The sequence below is a fragment of the Ceratotherium simum genome, chromosome 30 (assembly GCF_057802395.1).
Source record: "Ceratotherium simum simum isolate JZ-2026a chromosome 30, ASM5780239v1, whole genome shotgun sequence".
NCBI lineage: Eukaryota > Metazoa > Chordata > Mammalia > Perissodactyla > Rhinocerotidae > Ceratotherium > Ceratotherium simum.
In genome coordinates, this window is record NC_141929.1 from 14872392 (window position 1) to 14895102 (window position 22711).

The window sequence follows — 22711 nt, forward strand, 5'->3', positions numbered from 1 at the left end:
AGAGCTTCCCTGTGTTTGAAAGAAGGATGAACAAAGCTGTGATGTTCCTGAGGCTATAGTCTATACACAGACTTGTGTCAGTGGTGGTGGACATGTGGTGGAGAGGTAGAGACTGTCATGTGGACAGGGCCTAGGCCAAGCCACTGTCCAGTGTGATGACCCAATCTGTGATTTCTCCAATATCCCATGGGAAAAAAGGCTCAACACTTGATTCTGGACTAGTGATATTTGTCCAGGGTGAAGGCAAATGTAAAAAATGCTAGATAAGGAGGTAAGAGTGCTGAGAATGAGAGAAAAACATACCCACCCCAGATTAATCTATCATTTAAAATTCCAAATGCTAGGGCTGGCCGGTTGGCACAGTGGTTGGGTTCATGTGGTCTGCTTCAGCGTCCCGGGGTTCGCGGGTTCGGATCCTGGGTGCACACCGATGCGCCACTTATCAAGCCATGCTGTGGCAGTGTCTTGACGTGAGTGCAGCCATATTTGGCCGCTCCATTGACCTACAGCCAGCAGCACACCAAGAAATATAAAACTGCTTTCTGTGTGGAGGGAACTGGCCTTTTTCCCGGGAACTGGCCTTTCTCCCATGGAGATAGTTGCAATTTGTAACATTTCAAGGTCCTTCAGGCGTCATAGCCCGGGGCAGACTGGCCATCTGTGCCAGGCTGGGATGATAACAAGGGAAAACAATGCACGTACACAACCACTGGGCTGGGATGATAGCCAGGAGGCTCAGTGCACGTATGCCACTGATAACCATTTGTGCATGGGAACATTGAATGTTTGCTCTATAAACTCTGTAACTGTTTACTCTGGAAACTACCGATGCTATATAAACTGCTGGAGATTGAGGCCTGGTGAGAGTCTCACCTGTGGAGGGGATGCCCTGTCCAGGACCTCTGATGATCGGATTCCCACCCAGCCGTGTCAATTGAAGGGACTCTCCCTGGCAGTGGGGCATGGATGTTGTGAGTAACCGATCTGATGTGTTCTCTTTTCAGTCAACCTGGTGTTTCTCTTTCCGGTTGACTTGTGTCATTTCCCTTTAGTTGATGTGGATGTTTTCCCTTTCCAATAGATCTGATGTTCTTCCCTCTTATCATATGATCTATTCGAATCTGCTGCTATCTCAGTTGATGTGGATGTTTTCCCTTTCCAGTTGAGCTGACGTCTTTCCCTCTTAATATTTGACCTATTTGGATCTGTTTGCAGACTATCGCCTTTACTATCCTCTATATAATAAAATATACCTTCACTTCATTTGTTTGGAGTGGAAAGTTTCTTTTACTTCTCTGATCAAATCCCCCAAACCTCTCATAACAGGCAGGCATCCCACACATAAAGTAGAGGAAGATGGGCACAGATGTTAGCCCAGGGCCAATCTTCCTCAGCAAAAAGAGGAGGATTGGCAATGGATGTTAGCTCAGGGCTAATCTTCCTCACCAAAAAAAAAAAAAAATCCAAATGCTAAGAAGGACAGCTGCAAACAATCAGTTAATGAATTCATTATTGAGCAATTGATAGAGCTAACTGAAATTGATTAGAAAATCTGCCTGAGATCCTCAAAGAGATGCAGGATAACAAGGATTATATATATATATAATATATATATAAAACAAGGATTATGAAACAAAAACATGGAGATATGAATCAAGAATCAAGGCTATGAATAACCAATTATAAATCTTGGAATTGATAAATATAGTCACTGAAATTAAACTAAAAAAGTAAATAGATGAGATAAACTTTAGACTTGTCAAAATCAAAGACAGAATTTGTAAATTGGAGCATATCACTGAGGAGGCAGCACAGAGTGATGAAGAGATGAAAAATATGGATGAGAAATAAAAATAGACATATAGGTCATATGGGAACATATGTGTGTGTTTGTACTAGATGTTGTATACAAACACATACACAAACACATATAAGGATGTGTGTGTTTGTATTTTTTTTTCAAAGTAGGAAATAGAAGGAATGGCAGAGAAGAAACATTTGAAGAGATAACGGAAAAAAATTTCTGGGATTTAAGGGTCAAATCCTCTGATACATTAAAGACAAATTTAAGAAAATCAAGAATAAAAACACAATCTCAAAAGCAACTGGTAAGAAAGACAAATTACCCATAAAGGAATAATAATCAGACTAACAGCATAATATTATCAGCAACAATTGATGCCAGACATCAATCTTCAAAGAAAAAATACTGTCAAATAGAATCTTATACTCAGCTAGGCTACCATACAAGAGTGAAGGTGAAATCAAGATATAGTAAACATACATAAACTATGAGACCTCTAGCATAGAACTTAGAAGGATATAATTTAGCAAGAAGAAATGCAAATCAAGAAGGAAGCAGAGAGATACAAGAAATAAAAGAAGAATAAAGAAAAATCAGCAAACTATTTTGGTAACTAGTGAGTAGTTAATTACTGACTGACAAAAATCAACAATTTTGTTTGTGGTAAAGGATAGAAGATGCAAAATTCTACACAATAATAAAAAAAACGATGGGAGTGGGGAAAGGTCAAGAGATAATAAATGTGTGATAGGGTCCTTGTCTTATTCTTGAGGAGGACCAAGGTACTAAATCCTTTCATTATTGTTAGAAAAAGATATAATTTATTCACTAACAATGTAAGTAGAGCTACTTAAATTAAATAAATAAAATAAATAAAATCCATAGCTTCTAAACAAGTACGGGAAAAATGTATGTGAAGTAGTAGTGGCTGGAAGGGGGCTTGGAGAAAACTTATCAATCCAATATATAGCAGAAAGGGAGAAAAATAAAGAAGGAAGAAAATAGCATAGTATATAGAAAATGACATGGTACAAGTGAGTCCATATACATCAATAATCACAATAAATTTTAAAAGGTTAGTCTTGGTATGGTAGGTTGAATAATGGCCCTCCAAAGATGTCCGTGTCCTAATCCATGAGATCTACAAATATGTTGCCTTTCATGTCAAAAGTGACTTTCAGATGTGATTAAGGATCTTGAAATGAAGAGATTATCCTGGATTATTGGTGTGGGCCCAATGTAATCACAAAGGTCCTTATAAGAAGGAGGCAAGAGGGTCAGAGTCAGAGAGAGAAGATGTGAGGATGGAAATGGAGGTCAGAGAACAGAGAAGATGCTATGCTGCTGGCTTTGAAGATGGAGGAAGGGGTCACAAGCCAAGGAATGCAGGTGGCCTCCAGAAGCTGGAAAAGGCAAGGAAATAGATTCTCCTCTAGAGTCTCAAAAAGGTATGCAGGCTTTAGACACATTTTATTTATTTATTTATTTTTTTATAATTTTATTTATTTATTTATTTTTTCCCCCAAAGCCCCAGTAGATAGTTGTATGTCATAGCTGCACATCCTTCTAGTTGCTGTATGTGGGACACGGCCTCAGCATGGCAGGAGAAGCGGTGTGTCGGTGCGTGCCCGGGATCCGAACCCGGGATCCGAACCCGGGCCGCCAGCAGCGGAGCGTGCGCACTTAAGTGCTAAGCCACGGGGCCGGCCCTAGACACATTTTAGACTACTGACCTCCAGAACTGTAAGATAATAAATTTGTTACAGGAGCAATAGGAAACTAATATACTTGGCAATTAAAGGACAAAGTCTATGTTTAGATTTTTAAAAATCCAGTCATATGCTATTTAAAAGACATTTCAAACAAATCAACACACAAAACAAATCAACACACAAACACAAATCTGAAAATAAAGGAATAAAATGATATACCAGGCAAATGCTAACTAAAGAAAGCTGATGTAGTAATATTACTATCAGGCAAAATAGAATTTAAGTCCGAAAGCATAAATAGGGATTAAAATGCACAATATATTATGAGAAAAGGAATAATATACCAAGGAGAAATAAAAGTCATGAATTTATATGCACCTATCAACACAGCTTTGAAATACATGGAGCAAAAGTTGACATAATTACAAGGAGAATTGGAAAGTGGGAGAGTTTGATAAAATCCTATCAGAAACTGCTATATCACACAAATAATTAGTAAGGTTGTAAAAGATTTGAACAATACAATTGATAAGCTTGATCTAATACAAACAGACAGATAGATGATTAGTCTGTTGCACTCAATAACTAGAGATTCTATATATATTTTTAAGGTCACATGAAAAATTTATAAAAACCAACGATAGCTATATCTTCCAAAACACAAATTCAAAGACTATGTGTCATACAAACCATGTGTTCCAACTTCATTAGAGTTAAATTAAAATTTATCTATTAAAATTCCATAAAAAGGGGAAAATGCTAAGAATTAAAAATATTTACCCATATATAACTCATATATTAAAAAGAAAATCATAGTAGAGATTATAAAATATTTATAACAATAAAAAAGTATTACAAATAAAGGTGTGTACTATGCAGCTAACGTATTGCATAAAGAGAATATTTATAAACTTTAAATGCACTATTAAACTAAGATTTAAAATATATAAGTTAAACATTCAAATTAAGATGCTTGAAAAAGAACAAAATAACTGTAAAGAAAGTAGACAGGAAAAAATGGTAGGACTAAGAGCAGAAATTAGTGTATGAACATTTTTAAATCATAAGAAAATATTTGGAATAATTTTATGCCAATACATTTGCAAACTTATATAAAATGAAAATTTTCTAGAAAAATTTAAATCTGAATAATCATTATAGAAAATGAATCATTAGTTAAAATTTCCTTACCATTTCCCATATACCTCCCACCCTCAATAAACACACCAAGATCCTGTGACTAAATGGCTTTATCATCAAGGAACCAATCCCAATTTATACAGATTATATAAAGATCTTTTCAAAGATTAGAAAAAGAAGTAAAGCTAACTCATATAAGAATACGATATTCTTGATACCAAAACCAGAAAAGTGCAATGTAAGAAGAAACTGTAAACAAACAGATGCAAAAGTCTAAATAATATGATAGCAATCATACCAGCAGTGTACTCAAATAATTTTATAACTGGTTGGATTCATCCCAAGAATGTAAAGGTGATTCACAACCAGAAAATCTACTAATTTAATTCACTGTATTAACAGATTAAAGGAGAAAAATCATATCATGTGAATAGATATGGGAAATACATTAAGTGTCAGTACACGTTCATGGTAACAGAATAGGAATGGATAAGAACTTCCTCAGTGTGACACAGGGATTTACTAAAAATCTGTAGGAGATACTATGCTTAAAGTGAAACATTTGAAGCTTATTCATTAAAGTTGGGAATAAGATAGAGATGCCCATTCTAACTTACTCTACTATTCAATATTACATTGAAGATCCTATTCAATGCCAATCCAAAGTTGAAAATAAGAAGCAAGGTATAAGACTGCAAAGAAGGTCTGCAGATGAGAGTTTACTTACAATTAGAACCAATGAAGAGATGTGTGACAAAATTGAAGGCTGATACAGATGGATATACAATTTTCAATAGTGTTCCTATACACAATTAATATCTAATCAGAAAATGCAATGAAAATAAGGTACCATTCACAAGAAAGAACTTAGAAGAGATGACAAAGGATGTGTAAGACTTTATTAAAGGACATAAAAGAAATCGTAATAGATATTCAGGCTGATTATAGCAGTACAGTTCTAGTGTTCCTTTTCGAGTTGTATAAATTTGGACTTCTTATTCATCATCCCTGTGCCTCATTTTCCTCATCAGTAAAATAGGGATAATAGTAAAACTCACCTAATCAAGTTGTTGAGGATTACATACAATAATACATACAAAGGACTTAGAACAGATGCTGGTACATAGTAGGAGTTAGCTATTATTATCATTAAGCTGTACCATTTAAGACAGAGAGGGTATTGACACTGGGGTAGATAAATGGAATACAACAATAAGCTCAGAAACATACCTAGACATGTATTAGATCTGGAGTGTGACAGAGGAGGCATTACAAATCAGTGGAAAATGAGAGCACTGTTAAGTAACTGGTGATAGAACAGCTGGCTTTCTTTATGAAAAAAATAGACTTCATTTGCATTATATATAAAAATATAAATATATAGCTAGCTGGATTAAAGATGTGAAAAAGAAGAGCCTAAAACTACTTAAATAAAAGAGCAGGAATATATTTCTTAAACCACAAATAAAAAACAGACACAAGGAAGGAAAGCATTCATAAAATTGATATCAAAATGAAAAACATCTTTAAAAAATCCAAAACCCCATTATAAACAAAGGATTAGGATCCACAATGTATAAAGAACTTCTACAAATAGATAATTGACAGAAAAGGATACCCACATGAAAAATTCTCAACCTCAATTATGAATACAAATTAAATTTTATTTCATTTTCAGACTAGCAAGAACTTGAGTCTGACCATACTAAGTTTTGGCCTACTAGAGAAATAGATATCTCAAACACTCCTGGAAGGGCACGTGATGTAACCACTTTGCTGAACAATTTGGCAATATATAAGGAAGCTGAAAATGCACCTGTCTTAACACCCAATGATTCCACTGCTAGATATATACTCTACCTATATACACCAAAAGTATATGCATCTTGCATATGTACACAAGAAGACATGTATTCTGTTCACTGCAGCATTGTTATAATAACTCACTGTCAACTAGCAGGCAGAGAAATAAACATACTACTGGTAAATGATACAGTGATACAAATTATATACATCTAAAAAGCAATAAGATGCCACTATATAGTATTTATGAATACATATATACTTGTAATAAAATATAAAAAACATGGCTGGGATACATGGAATTCATGGTAAGTTTGCCTCTGGGGAAAGAAGGAAATGGGACTGGCAAGGAGAATATATGGGACTCCAACTTTACCATTACTATTTGATTTCTTTAAAATAAAGGATCTGAGGTAAATGTGGGAAAAGGTTAACGTGTTAGGTTTTAGCGTCAAGTATGTCTCTTGAATTTTTCTGTATAAAAAAAATATGTTAAATATACACAGTTCCTGACCTCTAGAATCAAATATTTCTGTGGTGAAACAGAAAAGAACTGGACTAAAATTTAGAAAATCTGAGTTCTAGCAGCGCTGCCACTCTTTTACCATGTAACCCCGGTCAGTTCTCTTGACAAAGAGAACCTCAGTTATCTGATCCGCTCAGTGGGGACAAACCTTAAGGGGAGTGGGTGTGTGTTGAGGACACAGAAAGTGCTATGGTGTAAGTCATATTCAACATGAGAGTTTAGCTATGAGCTAAAAACCAAATATTATATTGTAAATGTACATCTTAGTAAACAAAGCTACTATTTTGCAAAACCTATCATAAACAAAAAAGAATATAAAGAGGATAACAACTGCAGGGGGTCTCTGATTCATGCCCATTTCTTTCCTTTTTCCTCATACCTTATTTTCTCATCTGTTTCCTTCCATAGAAGTAATGGTTCATTTTGAGGATAGAGCTAATCTACCCATTGAAGGCTGAGAAACAGTTCATTCCATCTTCTCTTCATCCAAATTATGTTATTAAGAAATATCTTAATAACATCATCTATCAAAAGGCCTTGGAGAATTACTGTTTGCCCATTAGAAATCTCTCTAGCATTAATTCCCTAATACGGCAAGTGCCCCAAAGGGAGGACCAAGTTCTAGATCTGTAGTGTGAGCTTCAGGTATGTAGGGATGGCATAGTGTAAGAGGTATTTCATATAAAACTACAGATTTCAACAAACCAGTTACTACAAGAAGTTAAAAATGAGCTCTCTGGGATGGCTACAATTTCACTCTCTCCTCAAACGGACAGGGTCCAGCACCCAAAGTTTCACTGGATGTTGAAATGCCTGCCAATCTCCTTCTGGGTTTGTCTATTTATTTTGTTAAAATAGGTCATAACTTTGTATTTAAACCTCTTTTAGGAGCTATCATAGTGAAGAATTTTTACACACATTTACATACGTGAACTGAATGTTTTGTCATACTACATTACAATGGATCAAAAAAAGTAGGAAAGTAGACTGTGTGTCTTTATTTCAGATATACAATTAAAGGAATCCTGGTTGGTTGAAAAATGATGTAATGGAGGTGATTTGCAGACATACATTTCAATGCATCTCAGAACAAAATGAAGAGTATCTGGTCCTTCTGTCTATTTCAGAAATGCTCCTTGATTTCTTCTCCTGCCCTTTTAGCAAAACCTGCTCTTCTGGGTGTTTCTACCTTTAAGGGTCTTTTATGAGCATGAAATTAATTAGGCAAAGTTAGGTAGTACAGTAAGCACAGTGGGAAAGAGCATGGGTCTGAAGTCAGACCACCAGGGTTCAGAACCCGACTCTGCCCCTTAGAGGTTATGGCAATTTACTTAACCTGTCTGTACCTCTGTTTCTACCTTGTTAAAATAGACAGTATAACAGTATTTTTCTCACAGAGTTGCAGTAAATGAAATATAGCATATAAAGTTGCAAACAGAACTAAACAAACAGTAGTCATAAATAATGTCATCGTATTGTCATCATCAAGCCTGCTGCTAGGTGCTGGGAATTCAAAGCAGAGACCATGCCATTTTAAGGAGATAGGCATATAAATACGCAAATATAGAAAGGGGGCCCCTACATAAACGAGGAAATAACCCGATGGCTTAGGATCTGAAGGAGATGTGAAGGCCCGATGATTCCCTTGATGCTACCTCACTGTGTATTTCTATGGCAACTGACCAAGAAAATAAATATTTAAAAACAACTATGCTTGAATGAGGCATCAGAATCCCTGTTTCCTGGATCCCAGAAACTCTCAAGATCTAACTACAATGGCCTCTCCTGATGATCACAGAGGCAGAAGGCTGGTGTGAAGCCGTGCCAGCTGATCCCAAGGTGTCCCTGACAACTGTACACAAGTTCTCAACTTAATGGTGCCTGAGGCTGAATTAGAGCCAAGAGCAAAAGGAAAAGGATTCCAGATGCTTCCAAACAAGTGTTGGGCAATGCACTTGCTCTGCCTAGCAAGAGGCACTCAAGCAAAGAAGGCCCAGTGCTGAGGGCCCAGGGCTGGGGGAGACTACCATCTTCTCGCCCTCATTTCTGCTGTCCCCCAGAGAGAGGGAACCCATCTTCCCCAAAGAGCACTGTGTATACCAGCAGAGTCCACACAATTTTGCCAGAAGGGCCTGTGCATGCTCTGCTCTCACATTCTGGTATTTTTTACCCCTCCAAACTGGAGGTGACCTACTCTATTGTTTTGAGTCCTTCAGCTTAACCCAAATAAGTCAGCCCTTTGGGAACCTTCAGGGGAGGCTGAAACTTCAGGCATCCCAAAGCAAAGGAGAACTTAGCGCTCCAGGCCACAGAACACTCTTCTTTTACAAATCAATTTATTTACACTCAGGATAACTTAAGCTTTAATGGAACAGAAAAAAATATAATCTTAATTGTTTCTTCACTCCATATTGTACTAAGAGATTTCAGGTGTTTTTTTAAATCATTTTTTTGTATAGCATTCATTTCTGAGAAATTCAAAATCGCTTAGTGTCATTTATCTTCCCAACATCACTGTGAAGGTGGGCTTCCAGCTTCCCAGCTCTTGACCCCTCCAGCTGATAACGAACAGAAGTTTCTTGCTAAGGGAGAATCAAATCACAGTGGTCACCACGATGAGCGGCCCATGCTCAAGGCTGAGCATGACGGATAGCTGACAGTGGGTACCGCATCTGGGGAGAGCAGACACTCACTGACAGCCAAAAGAGGGGAGAGAATGACTCCTCCTGTCAGGGTATCTAGCAGGAAAGAGAACTTCCAGACCTGAACTCATATAATAACAGAAGTGAAGAATGTGCCCTTGGCCCTACTTATTTCTGAGGGAGTGAGAAATTAAATGCAATAAATATCTGATCACCACCTACCTGGGTACTGAGCTCTAGGCTTAGGTGGGGAACAACTATTAATTGCAACTCTGTCCTAATGCTTAGTAATTTCTGTAGCAATGAATTTGCAAGTCCAGTACTGTACATCATGTTGAAATTTAATAATTCAATTTCCTTCCACTGTAGTTAATCTCTGTTAGTGTAATTCAGTTTCTATAATATTAACACATACAGTATTTACTAGGAAATCCATCAAAAATCCCAGCCTAAATATGAAAGGAATTTAATTTTCACCTAAGAGAACTACAGTTGAAACTACTTTTATGCTATAAGGGCAATCAACTTAGTAAACACCAGTTTTCCAAGAAAGGATTGAGAGAGAAACACATTCTACAGCAGGTCACTTATATCACACGTTTGGCTCCTTGGGACTGGAGCTTACTGATTTAAGATGATATTAAAGAATCAAAATATGGAATCATGAAACCTTGATGGAAAAGAAAAAGTCCCATTTTAGCAACCAGCTGGGTCATTCAATACATACACTATATTAATAAAAACCAATATATCCTTCATGTGCTTTTTGTTTCTTAAAATGTACAAAAAGTTGCCATAAAAAGTGAAATCTGGAGATATCTGAGAATGAGAGGGAATCGTTGCTGTATTTGTACGCAAGTGTCCTTGCTGTCTCTGCCCATCTCCGTCCTCCGTAATCCACTGGGACCCTCCTGTGCCACCTCTCATCGTCCTGAACAGGTCGGCTGACTCTTTCCCTCCCGCACTGTGAACTCTGCACATACAAAACTGGACCAGAAGCAACACTCCCTAAGCAATACCTCAGGCTTTCCACCAAACACATCAACAAAATGGATAATTGGATAAACACAAGTAAAGGCATCTTTTCTGTAGGATTTTTCTTTAAACATTATTAAACATTATTCTTTACACAAGATCCACAAGGCACTGGAATAAGAGTGGGGTTGTGTCCCAACCTCATGTTAAAAAGAGCAGTGGCCATACAGGAAATGGCTGCCTTTACAAGGCGTGATGACAAAGGATAATACAAATGAATAACGATAATGATAAATGGCTGCTGAGGGGGACCAATGACTCCGAGGAGCTGTCAGAAGTCAACAGAAAACTATGATCCTATTCCTTCTGGTAGTGACTTTTAAAATTTAATAATGTTTGATTTTTCAGAAATATCTGACAAATGCTGAAACCAAATGTTTGGTTTGGTTATCAAGCACCGCTTATCAAACCCATTCAAATGTCAATAATTTGGGGATAAGAGAAGGGCTATACTATTTTAAATCTTATATTTAAATTTATAAAACTTTTTCTAAAATCAAGAATGCTTTCAATTATTGGATTAGAAATTCCCAAATTGTGCAAAAAGTGATATTATCTCTGTTAAAAAAAATTACCTTATAGAACACAAGCAGATCTACATGTCATTATAAAATACACAGAGATAAGATAGACTCATCTCTAGAACCATTTAATATCTATCTTTGTTTTGCTGTTTTCTTTAATTTTGTAGGATTTTGGAAAATCCTATCTTGTTGTATTTCATAATCCTTATAAACTACATTAAAATATTGTTAAAAGAAAGAGAGAATAAAAATAAAATAAGCATACTATCAAATCTGTAGTCCAAAGGGTTAAAATGAAATCTAAGGAAGCATTTTTAGGTATAGAGACATTTTTTTTTTAAATTTTTTGTTTATTGCAGTAACATTGGTTTATAACATTGTATAGATTTCAGGTGTACATCATTATACTTCTATTTCTGCATAGATTACATCATGTTCACCACTCAAATACTAATTACAACCCATCACCACACACATGTGCCGAATTATCCCTTTTGCCCTCCTCCCTCCCCCTTCCCCTCTGGTAACCACCAATCCAATCTCTGTCTCTATGTGTTTGTTTATTGTTGTTATTATCTACTACTTAATGAAGGAAATCATACGGTATTTGACCTTCTCCCTCTGACTTATTTCACTTTGCATAATACCCTCAATGTCCATCCATGTTGTCACAAATGGCTGGATTTCATCGTTTCTTATGGCTGAGTAGTATTTCATTGTGTATATATACCACAGTTTCTTTATCCATTTGTCCCTTGATGGGCACTTAGGTTGCTTAAAAAGTGTTTTCTGGAGGTGTGCTGCTGGGCTTAGGTACAGCTGAATAAGAGATCTCTAAGGCATCTTCCTGAACTGGGATTATACTAAATATATTTGCTTATATACCAAACTACATGCATATTGTGTTTCTTAGTCAAGAAAAGAACTATAATAAAGAGGAACTGGGGATGAGAATGAAATAGTTTAACGCAGTTGAACCATGTAAATCTCTGCTTCTGGTGGTCATTTTTAAAGGCCTGTTGCGAAAATAGGGCCACTGTCTGTAAAATACAGGCAAAGCCTGTGTTTTCATCACATGACAGTCCCACAGTCTACTCACCATGCGTGCCTGAAATAACGCAGGAATGAAGGACTGGTTAGAAAGGTTGAGGATCCTGGAGGAGTCCTTCAGGACGTAGATATTGCCAAAATCAACTTCAGTGGGATGTACGTAGATAACTGGGCCTTCTCCGATGCTCTTTAAGTGACATACCTGCATTCCGAGAGAGAGAGAACACAGGAATAGCTGAAAATGGCTGGCTTGTAAAATCAATTGAAACAGAAGCTTCTAGGCACCACTTTAACAAAAAGCAGGGGCATTAAAAGGGTGCTGATTAGACCTGACATCCTTTCTCCCTGGTAGTCAGAGGGACACAGAGATGGCCATGCTGGTCAGACCTGTGAATCCAGCCTGGAATTCCTGCCCAAGAAGGATGATCCACTTCCTTGGGTCAGCCCAGAGCCCTGCACTGAGGGGAAACCAGGATAACGGTCCTCTATATGCCACCTGGCACTCCAGCCTCAAGACCACTTAGCATGGGGTTAAGGACTGGCACTTCAGAGTTCAATGTGGCTGGATTGAGTCCAGTTCCATTGCTTTACTAGCAGCATGACAGGGCTGTCCAGTGCACACAGTTGTGCAGGTTAGGGACTGAAATCCACCTTGCTCTGCTCCCCTCGCCTGTGCCCTTGGCCAGGCATTGTGCCTACCTAACGAAGGGGGGCCTTTTTCTTTCATAAAGTGCTGTCTGCTCAGCGAGCGACACTCTCATGGGCTGCATCTGTGCAGGGCAGGCACAGGGTAGGCTAGTAGGGGACCTGGATGGTGGCATCTTTCAGGGTGGCTTGCCTTAGGGATGCTGCTTTATAAGTCAGGTGGCTTATCTGTGGCATTTTACGTGGAAGAGATAAAAGCAAAATCCTAGTTTATTACATCTTCTAAGCAATCAGAATCACTTCCAACAAATGTATGCTGCCATCACCCGGCTTCCAAGTATGCCAAATGTCTAGAGATTCATAGCCTATTGGGCACCTTCCTTTAAGATTCAAGATTCAGGGCTGGCCCTGTGGCTTAGCGGTTGAGTGTGTGCGCTCCGCTGCTGGCGCCCGGGTTCGGATCCCAGGCGCGCACCGACACACTGCTTGTCTGACCATGCTGAGGCCATGTCCCACATATGGCAACTAGAATGATGTGCAACTATGACATATAACTATCTACTGGGGCTTTGGGGAGAAAAAGGGCAAAAAAAAAAGGAGGAGGATTGGCAATAAATGTTAGCTCAGGGCCGGTCTTCCTCAGCAAAAAAAGAGGAGGATTGGCATGGATGTTAGCTCAGGGCTGACCTTCCTCACAAAAAAAAAAAAAGATTCAAGATTCAGGATTCATCCTTTGATTCAGCTCAAGCAGCAGAGAGCTTCCCATGTTTCCCTCTTCCCATGCTTGGAATGAGACAACTTCTCTCAAGAGCTTCAGTAGGTTAATTTGGGCTATGAGTCCAAGTATATACAATATAGGATATATATAGGAATTATATATAATATAGGATATATATATAGGAATTATATATAATATAGGATATACATAGGAATTATATATTTATAATATACCATATACATATATATGATATACTTGTATATATATCCAGTAATTTACAGGAAAAGATCCAGTAAGTAGTGAGTGACACCAATCTCAGAACCCACATGTAGCAAGCGAGTGATCCCCAGCTTTTCCCCAGGAACAAATGAGGAGGCTGTTAAATATACAGATGTGCTGGCCTCCTCCCCTCAGGGATTCTGATTTAATAGGTCTGGAGAGGGGGCAGGCGTGTCTGTGTGTGTGCGAGAAACTCCTGATAGGAGTTTAAGAACAATTGCTACAAAACACCACCACTTGTAGATGTTTTCACAAATAGATTCCTGAAGTAACACAGCGTTAGTATCTTACCATTGCAGAATGAGAATGTAAAACTCTAGAACCACAAACAACTGGAGGATATGTGAATATGGTGTGTGCCTTAAATGTGGAGGCTTGAAATGCCTGGCAAGAAGTACAGCAATTTATTATTTTGGTGAGGGAGATTGGCTCTGAGCTAACATCTGTGCCAAACTTCCTCTACTTTTTTGTGGGTTGCCACCACAGCATGGCTTGATGAGTGGTGTAGGTCCGCACCTGGGATCCAAACCTGTGAACCCGGGCCACCAAAGCAGAGTGCACCAAACTTAACCACTATGCCACTGGTCGGCCCCAAAGTACAGCAATGTTTAACTGTAATTCTAAAAATTGGCTCTCACCATAGGTGGCTCCCGGCTCCCGAAGGTCGAGATGTAAACTGTGGACCTGTATTCTCCAGTGACCTGGGTCTCCAGGGCCAGAGGTATGTCAACGGTGCTGTGGGGGGGGATGATTCCACAGGGAGTGGGACTAGACAGCAGCACGGCGGGCGCATTCTCACATACCTGGTGGGAGAGACAAGCTAGAGGGATAAGCAAGCCCCTGGCACGGTACAAAATCAACAGCATATTAGATTATTTTGAAACAAGTGTTGTCCTCAGTCCATGGAGGTTCTTTTAGAAATGTATCACTGTTCAAGCAAGTAAATGGGGATGAGCACTGCAATTCAGACAAAAGGAACTTTGGCTAAGTGCATAACGCCCTAAATCCAAAGTGCACAACCCAGCAGAGTGCAGAAATTATCCACAACATGAATTAGTTCAGGACGACAGCTTCCCACGGCCAAATTCCTTAACCCGGCCTTCCTCGCCTTCATGCTTCATTCCCCACCACCTCGTCCCTTTGCGCTCCACCAGCAGAGGCCGCTGGTATTTCCTGAACACATGATACTGCTTCCACCTCCAACCCTTTGCACTTGTGGTTCCTCTCTTGGAATACCCGCACCCTTTTTGACCTGCCTGCACCCTCACCCCGAATGCCCCCAGGTGTCTGCAGTGCTCGAGTTGGGCCTTCTCTGTCCCCAGGGAGCATCCTGCAGTCCTTGTCCACAGTGTGCACTATCAATGTCTCCGTCTTCTCCACGGGCTGTAAACTTCTTAGGGCACAACCTGGGCCTCTCCTCAATACATGCCCACTTTCTGACCCAAAATGTATACTCAGCACATGTTTTTTAAACTGGGAAATAGATAGGTGAATGAATGAATGAAGGTTGTCCAGTGTTTACGAATGTATGTTCCTCAGAACCCTGCTCGGTAGCATATTACTAGCTTTTATGTAAGAACAACAGTAAATAAAACTTTAAAAATCCCACAGCAAAATAAGATTGAGTAATTCTGGAAAACACTTTTCAGAGCCTCAGCTCCTGGAAAGAAGGACAGAGCGTGCAGGTTTCACCTGTCCGGAGCACCCCCTGTCTTTCCACAGCTGTTCTGGTCTACCATGGCATAATCTAACGCAACCTCCCTCTGCAGCCTCACTCTGCCCAGCCTCACTGGACCCTGAGGCAAGAGAAAAAATCAGGAATACTGACTCCATCTTTATGAACATTTTGCTATTTTATTTATCATGGACTTTTTGCATTAATTTTGATTTCTCACAATGTGGCATGAAACTATTATTTACTTTGATTGCCGAGTTTTTTGACTCCTTCCTAAATTTTGTCCTTGAGGCAAGTGCGTCACCCTTTCCCCAACCCAGCTGTGCAGAAATAGCTTCCTCATCACCCCAGAGGCAGGCTCTGCTTTGAGTTCTTGAGACACAGGGCTAGCTGCTCTGCTGCTGAACATCTGAAAGTTAGAAAAGTTGTCTCCCGTCGCTCCAACACTTGGCTTCAGGTTTTGTCTCAGAGAAGCCCACAGAATAATTCTAATTCCCTCTTTTACATAATAATAATAGCCCTTTGACTGGTGAAGGGTAGCTGTTTGTCCTAGCTAAATCTTCTCTGTTCCAGATTAAACACTGTGTTAGCTGCTCACATGACTTGGATTTCCAGATGATGTAGACTGACGTTCTGGTTACTCCGAACACAATTCATTTTTTCTTTTTTTTCACGTTTCCATCAAAAAAAATACAATGTCAAGATCTGCAGACAAAATTCTGGCACTGCTTTTATGGGTAGCTATCTCCCTCCTTGAGTGAACACAGTGTTTCTCTGGTGCAGCCTAACCCTGCCTCGGTTTTGTGGCCCCCACACTGGTCTTTTAACTCACTTTGAAGCTGTAGCCAAATAAAACCCCCAGTTGATTTTTTCTGCATGAATTTTTATTAGAGTACTGTACTTATAGAACTGAGTTTTAAACCCAAACGCATTCTTGGTAAACTGCATCTCATTAGTAACCTTCCATTACCCTAGTCTGGACAGATCTTTTAGAATCTTTTATCCATATGTGTTTAGCTACTTAATCCCCCACCTAGCTAGGTGTAGTGGCAATGTGGACAGATCCATTTCACAAAACATTAGGAAACAATTCCTCTTTTCTCATTCTTATATTATCTCCAGGCTTCTGGTCCAACAAGTCCATCTATAAATATTGCACTACTATATCTTAGTGATATTGTTCAAGTCACAGCCATAGACATAAATGAAAACTCCTAGCTCTGCCTCATTTCCCATGCATGGTTAATTCACAGGCAATTATTAGCAGGTGCAACTTCCACCTGTTGGCTTAAATGACTCTTTCCTTTCTTTTTCAAAGGTAATTTCCCCTGGAAATAACCACCTGTTTACACCTGCAGCTGCTCACTCATGCAGGTGGCAATCCAGCTGTGGCTTTATAACACCATCCCCAGATTATCCCAGGGTTAAAAATCAGAATTACATTAAGTCATGTGTTCAGGAATATTGCTTTTTAGAAGGATTTCTCCTTCTCATTGAGGGAATCCAACTGAAGGAAAATCAACAATGAAAAAGGATAAAGTAACTCACCTGAGGCAGGACCTCATAGCATCCTGGGAGGTCATTATGATTGACAAGCTGGACCGCTTTCTCATAAGGGTACTTCAGGAAGCAGCGCCCGAAGTCCACCTCTGTATTAACCACATGGAGGGTAGGTACAATGCACCTGCTCAAAGGAAGGAGCTCATTAAAGAATTCAAAAGGACAGATAGCTTGTTTACATATGGAGAATGCAGAGTCCCAAGTTAAGCACATTTATCACTGTCACATAGTAGTTTTTCTCTAATAACTACATTAATCATTTTCAAATCTTCCCTCCTGTCATCTGTGCCTCTTAGCCCCCAGTCACCACTTTTTAATCAAAAAATAGCTAGAAGCAGGACTCCTTAAACAGCTGTCTTCTGTGGATAATGACTAACATTTGCACTGTTTTTCATATTTGGCCTTCCTTTGGCAAGGGGCCCCCACAGTGCAAATTCCTTAGGGTAGTGATCTGTTTCCATGGTAAACAGGGCCAATGCCACCAGCATGGGGTCCTAACTAGCTGTGACACTTTGGACCAGTCAGAGTCCCCTGAGGACTAGCAATAGCTCACGCCATCTAAATAATGGTAATAATTCTAATTCCTGTGCAGAACAGCTGCCTGGGATCAGTAGGCTCAGGCAGCTGCTCAACCCAGAACTGGCTTTGTGACAGCAGTGCTCAATGCAGAGGGGGGTGTCGTGGGGGAGAGGGGGGGAGAGTTGTGTGCGGGGGAAGGGAGGAAGTGAAGCCCTGTGTGTGCAGTTGGTCTATTGTTAGGTGACTTGGGTTTTACTTTGTGTCTGTGAATCTCAAAGTCGGACCTGCCCTGCTGCACTGTCACCATATAGTGCAATGGCAAGGAGCACTGGCGTTTGAATTAATCAGAGCCAGGTTCACATACTGACCTTACCAAGTACAATCTTGAGCAAGTCTCTTTCCCTCCCAGAGTCCCAATTTGCTCATAGGCAAAATGAACGTAATTCTAGGGATTGACAGTGGCATCATTAACTCTTCTTAGGGTGCTGTGGGAAATACAGGAGATAATGTGGATGAAGAGCATAGCACAGCGCCACGCAGGGCTCGGTAAGAGAGGATTAACCTGCGGTAGAGGGCACAGCGAGCCATCACTGCTGGCTCTCCGGGAGAATTACTTTAGGGAGCAAGTTCTAAAGGCAAGTCTTCTGTTGAGAGTCTTCGAGCAGTTCCCACAGATTACACCATGTGGGTCACAGGGTATATATGGTAGGAAACTCACAGCCTCTTAGGTCCTCCCTTTTTTTTTTTTTTAATTCATGATTTTCTATTGATGGCTGCAGGGAAAGGGACTTGAAAATATCAGAATAAACCCACATAGAAAAGAAAAGCAAGACTAGAGAAAAAGGCAAACTTGGGTACAGGAAGGACAAGATGAAAGAAGTTTTGTTGTTTTTAAACAAACAAAACAATTAGGTTTTTGGAAGGAATACTAAGTAGATCATGGCAAGGCCTTGACTTTCAAGTTCTTTTAGGGCTGCTCTTTGGCTTCGTCCAGACCCAAGACACAAGAAATGGTGCCAGTTATCATGGCCCCACCAACCAGCATGTCTGCATCTTCTCTAAAGTGTGTCTTCCCAAGAGTCACAAGAGACCTCAATTCTAGGGATTGATATATTGTCAGAGTTTTACTAAGTAATTCTCTTTCTTTCCTTCAGATGGCATTTTCATATACACACTCTAACATCCCAGATCTGGACACTTGGCTTCGGCAAGAGTGTGGCCCATGATTTTATTTAGGATCACTGTCACCATCAGTAGGTGACACATAACCCTCAGAAAGACTGTAACTTGGTCAAGGAGACGCAGTTAACAAACAGCAGAGCCAGGATCTTAACCTGACTCCAGAGCCCCTTGCTGCGTCTATTAAAAAAGACGGAAGTTGGTGAGGGTTCTGAGGGGTTTATATTGTTAGGGAGGGCCTTGTTTTGGGGGCCTGCTTGCAGCCTGCATTCAAGTCATAGCAACAGTGTCCTGGAGCAGGGTCATCTTACTAAATGGATCTTCCACTGCAGGACTGCGAGCACCACTCTTTCTGCTGCATAACTTCCAGAGTACCATATTTAAAGATAAAAATAACAAACAGCAACTGTTCACCTCTTCCTGCTAAAACCCTTTTAGTTATGTACTTGTAAAGTTAAGAGGATGTGGAGCGAAGGGAACTCTCATACACTGCTGGTGGGAGTGCAAACTGGTGCAGCCACTATGGAAAACAGTATGGAGATTCCTCAAAAAATTAAGGATAGAACTACCATACAATCCAGCTATTCCACTGCTGGGTATTTGTTCAAAGAACATGAAAACACCAATGCGTAAAGATATATGAACCCCTGTGTTCAATGCAGCGTTAGTCACAATAGCCAAGACTTGGAAGCAACCTAAGTACCCATAAAGTGACGAATGGATGAAGAAGATGTGGTATATATACACAATGGAATACTACTCAGCCATAAGAAACCATGAAATCCAGCCATTTGTGACAACATGGATGGACATTGAGGGTATTATGCAAAGTGAAATAAGTCAGAGGGAGAAGGTCAAATACCGTATGATTTCCTTCATTAAGTAGTAGATAATAACAACAACAAACACATAGAGACAGAGATTGGATTGGTGGTTACCAGAGGGGAAGGGGTGGGGAGGGTGAAAGGGATGATTAGGCACATGTGTGTGGTGATGGATTGTAATTAGTATTTGGGTGGTGAACATGATGTAATCTATGCAGAAATAGAAGTATAATGATGTACACCTGAAATTTATACAATGTTATAAACCAATGTTACTGCAATAAAAAAAAAAGTCATACCCATTAGAGAGCACTATTATTCTTAACACTGCAAAACACACACATTCCTTCTCTCATCTCCACCAAAGGCGTGTTTGCTGTTTTAAAGCTTTGTCATTTGAATATCAGATTCAGCTTCCCTTCCCAGGAAAGCAGAACAAATGCAACGTGAACTGGTGGCAGGCGAGCTGCCTTCTGGAGAGGCAGCCCATTACTGGCGGCTCAGGGGAGACTGAGGGAGAGAGAAAGCAGGTGAGTGTGGTACCTCGCTGTAATTAGGAGAGCCAGCACTTCTTCCCCGACGCCCTCCACGTCCACCACCAGGGCCAGCTCGTATTTCTGTACAGTGTTGGAGCATAAGGTCACCTGGAAAAAGAAAGGTGAAGAGCTGCTCTTCTAAAAGGCCAGCTCTCTCTGCACAGGGGAGAAAGGAGTCGGGGGAGGACCACCGATGAGTGCGGCTTCTAAGTGCTTCACGGGATGTTTGGTGTTTTACATTTTTAGTTGAACAAGTTACATTTTGGGGTCAGCGCATGCTGAGTTTTTTCAAAGGCCAGGTTAGAAACCAAATAGTTTTTAGTACAATAGCTTTGCTCATTTCTGAGGAGGTTGTTTCAAAAAGCCATATACTTGCATAAGGGGAAAAACGACCCTGAAGGATGAGCAATATCAAACAAACTTTAATTATTGCAATTTTACTCGTTTCCTACACCTCTGGGCTATTTAAATTATGAAATTTCAATACACTGATAAAACACTACAGCTAAATTTCTCTTTTAGCAAAATAAATGAACATAACCATGTCAGTTCCAGAAAATGGCATAAGAAATCAACTAGTCTTTTTTTTTTAATCAAAATCTTGCCCTGCGCCTTCAATATTCATTGTTAGAGCAGAAAACAGAAAGCTCCAAAGGCTAAAGTCTACCCAAGGACAACATCTGGCCAGCATAATTTTACACTACGTTTTTATTTACTGTTGTAAAACTTTACATTTAGGCTTTTGAAGCCTTGTTACAATTTTTAATTGCTTAAAAATGATTTGTACTGGAAGAGATACTTGTAAGTCTAGAAAACAGCTTCTGGCATCGGTTAAGGCTTTTCTATCTATAAATTATGTATCAGGTACTAATTAAAATTTTTCTTGGTTGCAAAGGGATTCATTGGATGCAAATTTGAATCTACACAGACATGGCTGAAGTGCAGATCAGGAGGGAAAATGAAGCTTGGAGAAAGCTTTTCCAAATACAAAGGAAAAATAAAGTGAAGAGGAAGTTATTGATCTGGAAAGGAAACTTGTCAGATTTGGAGAGAAGCAGCTGCCCCAGCATGCAGAGATTCCTAGAGTGACTCCAATCCTTGCTATGTCTCTGAGCTGTGGTTAGAGGGCAGAAGAACAAGTGGTTCAGGGCCGGCCCTGTGGCTTGGTGGTTAAGTGCGCGCGCTGCGATGCTGGTGGCCCGGGTTCGGATCCCGGGTGCGCATCGAGGCACCACTTCTCCGTTCATCCTGAGGCCGAGTCCCGCATACAGCAACTAGAAGGATGTGCAGCTACGACATACAACTATCAACTGGGGCTTTGGGGGGAAAAAATAAAATAAATAAAATCTTTAAAAAAAAAAAAAAAAAGAACAAGTGGTTCTGACAGAAGGCCACTAGATAAACACCATGTCTTCTAAAATCTCCCGGTACTACATAGGAGAGGCAAAAAAACAGGAAAGGTAGGTAACATGTAGGCTGAGTATTACTAAGTAAAAAATAGATAAATTCATTGCAGCAACACTTCTCTGTGGGAAAGTCACAGTTGATCTGAATGGTTGTGTCCCCCCAAATTCATAGGTTGAAATCCTAACCCTGAATGTGGTGGTATTAGGAGGTGGGGCCATTGGGAGGTGATTAGGTCATGAGGGTGGAGGCATCATGAACAGGATTAGTGCCCTTATAAAAGAGACCCCACAGACCTCCCTAGTCCCTTCCACCATGTGAGGATACAAGGAGAAGTCAGCAGTCTGCACCCTGGAAGAGGGCCTTCACCAGAACCTGACCATGCTGGCACCCTGATCTCGGACTTCGAGCCTCCAGAACTGTGAGAAATAAATTTCTGTTGTTTATAAGCTCCCCAGTCTCAAGGATTTGTGATAGCAGCCCAAACAGACTAAGAAAGCAACCCTGAGAAGTTATAATGCTATGTGATATCAAACCTCATTGGACCCATTGAGAAGCCCTTGGAAGAGCCAAAAACTCCCAGAAAAGATTTAGAATGAGTGGGTTCATGGTGAGATATTATGAAGCATTTAAAACAAATTTTCGGGATTAAACCAAAGCTGAATTAAATATTCAAAGATAATGACTAAAGAGAAAATTACTGACCTTAGCTATGATGTCTTATCTTTTTTCTTTCCCAGAAAAGATAAAATCATTTTAATTAAGCAGCCTTCAATATTGCTAGACCTAACTGTTTGGAGAAGCAAAAGCAAGTGAGGGAGGACAGTAAAACCTTTCTCAGTGAGCCATGAAATAATTCTGCTGGCGGCATCAAAAGGCCATGACCAAGCATCACGGACCTAAATATAAAGGGCTGTTAGGAACGTCACATCCACACTTGCCAGGAAGCCCAGATTCGGGTTAAAAATCTGAGTAAACTGGGCATCGTCTGTGGCATAAATCTGGACATTTACTGGTATAAACGATTTGAGTCTGAAGGAAAGGAGGACCTCATTATCAATGAGTTCTTAAATCTTTCTATATTAGTACCGATGGGTGCACCATCTGTATAGAGCAGTGGTTTCATTAGAAATTGC

At 39.9% G+C, this 22711-nt stretch overlaps 1 protein-coding gene across 2 annotated transcripts in view; it reads right to left on the reverse strand.

Annotated features, from left to right (window-relative positions):
* Positions 1-22711, reverse strand: part of HYDIN (HYDIN axonemal central pair apparatus protein) — a 323416-nt gene that overhangs the window by 195336 nt on the left and 105369 nt on the right. For both annotated transcript variants that reach the window (XM_004431814.3, XM_087419963.1), the window contains exons 14-17: positions 20179-20279; positions 17102-17237; positions 14517-14681; positions 12286-12438 (exon numbers count right to left, since the gene is read on the reverse strand). In XM_004431814.3, the coding sequence (XP_004431871.2) occupies positions 12286-12438; positions 14517-14681; positions 17102-17237; positions 20179-20279 (555 nt within the window). The remainder of the gene's footprint in view (positions 1-12285; positions 12439-14516; positions 14682-17101; positions 17238-20178; positions 20280-22711) is intronic.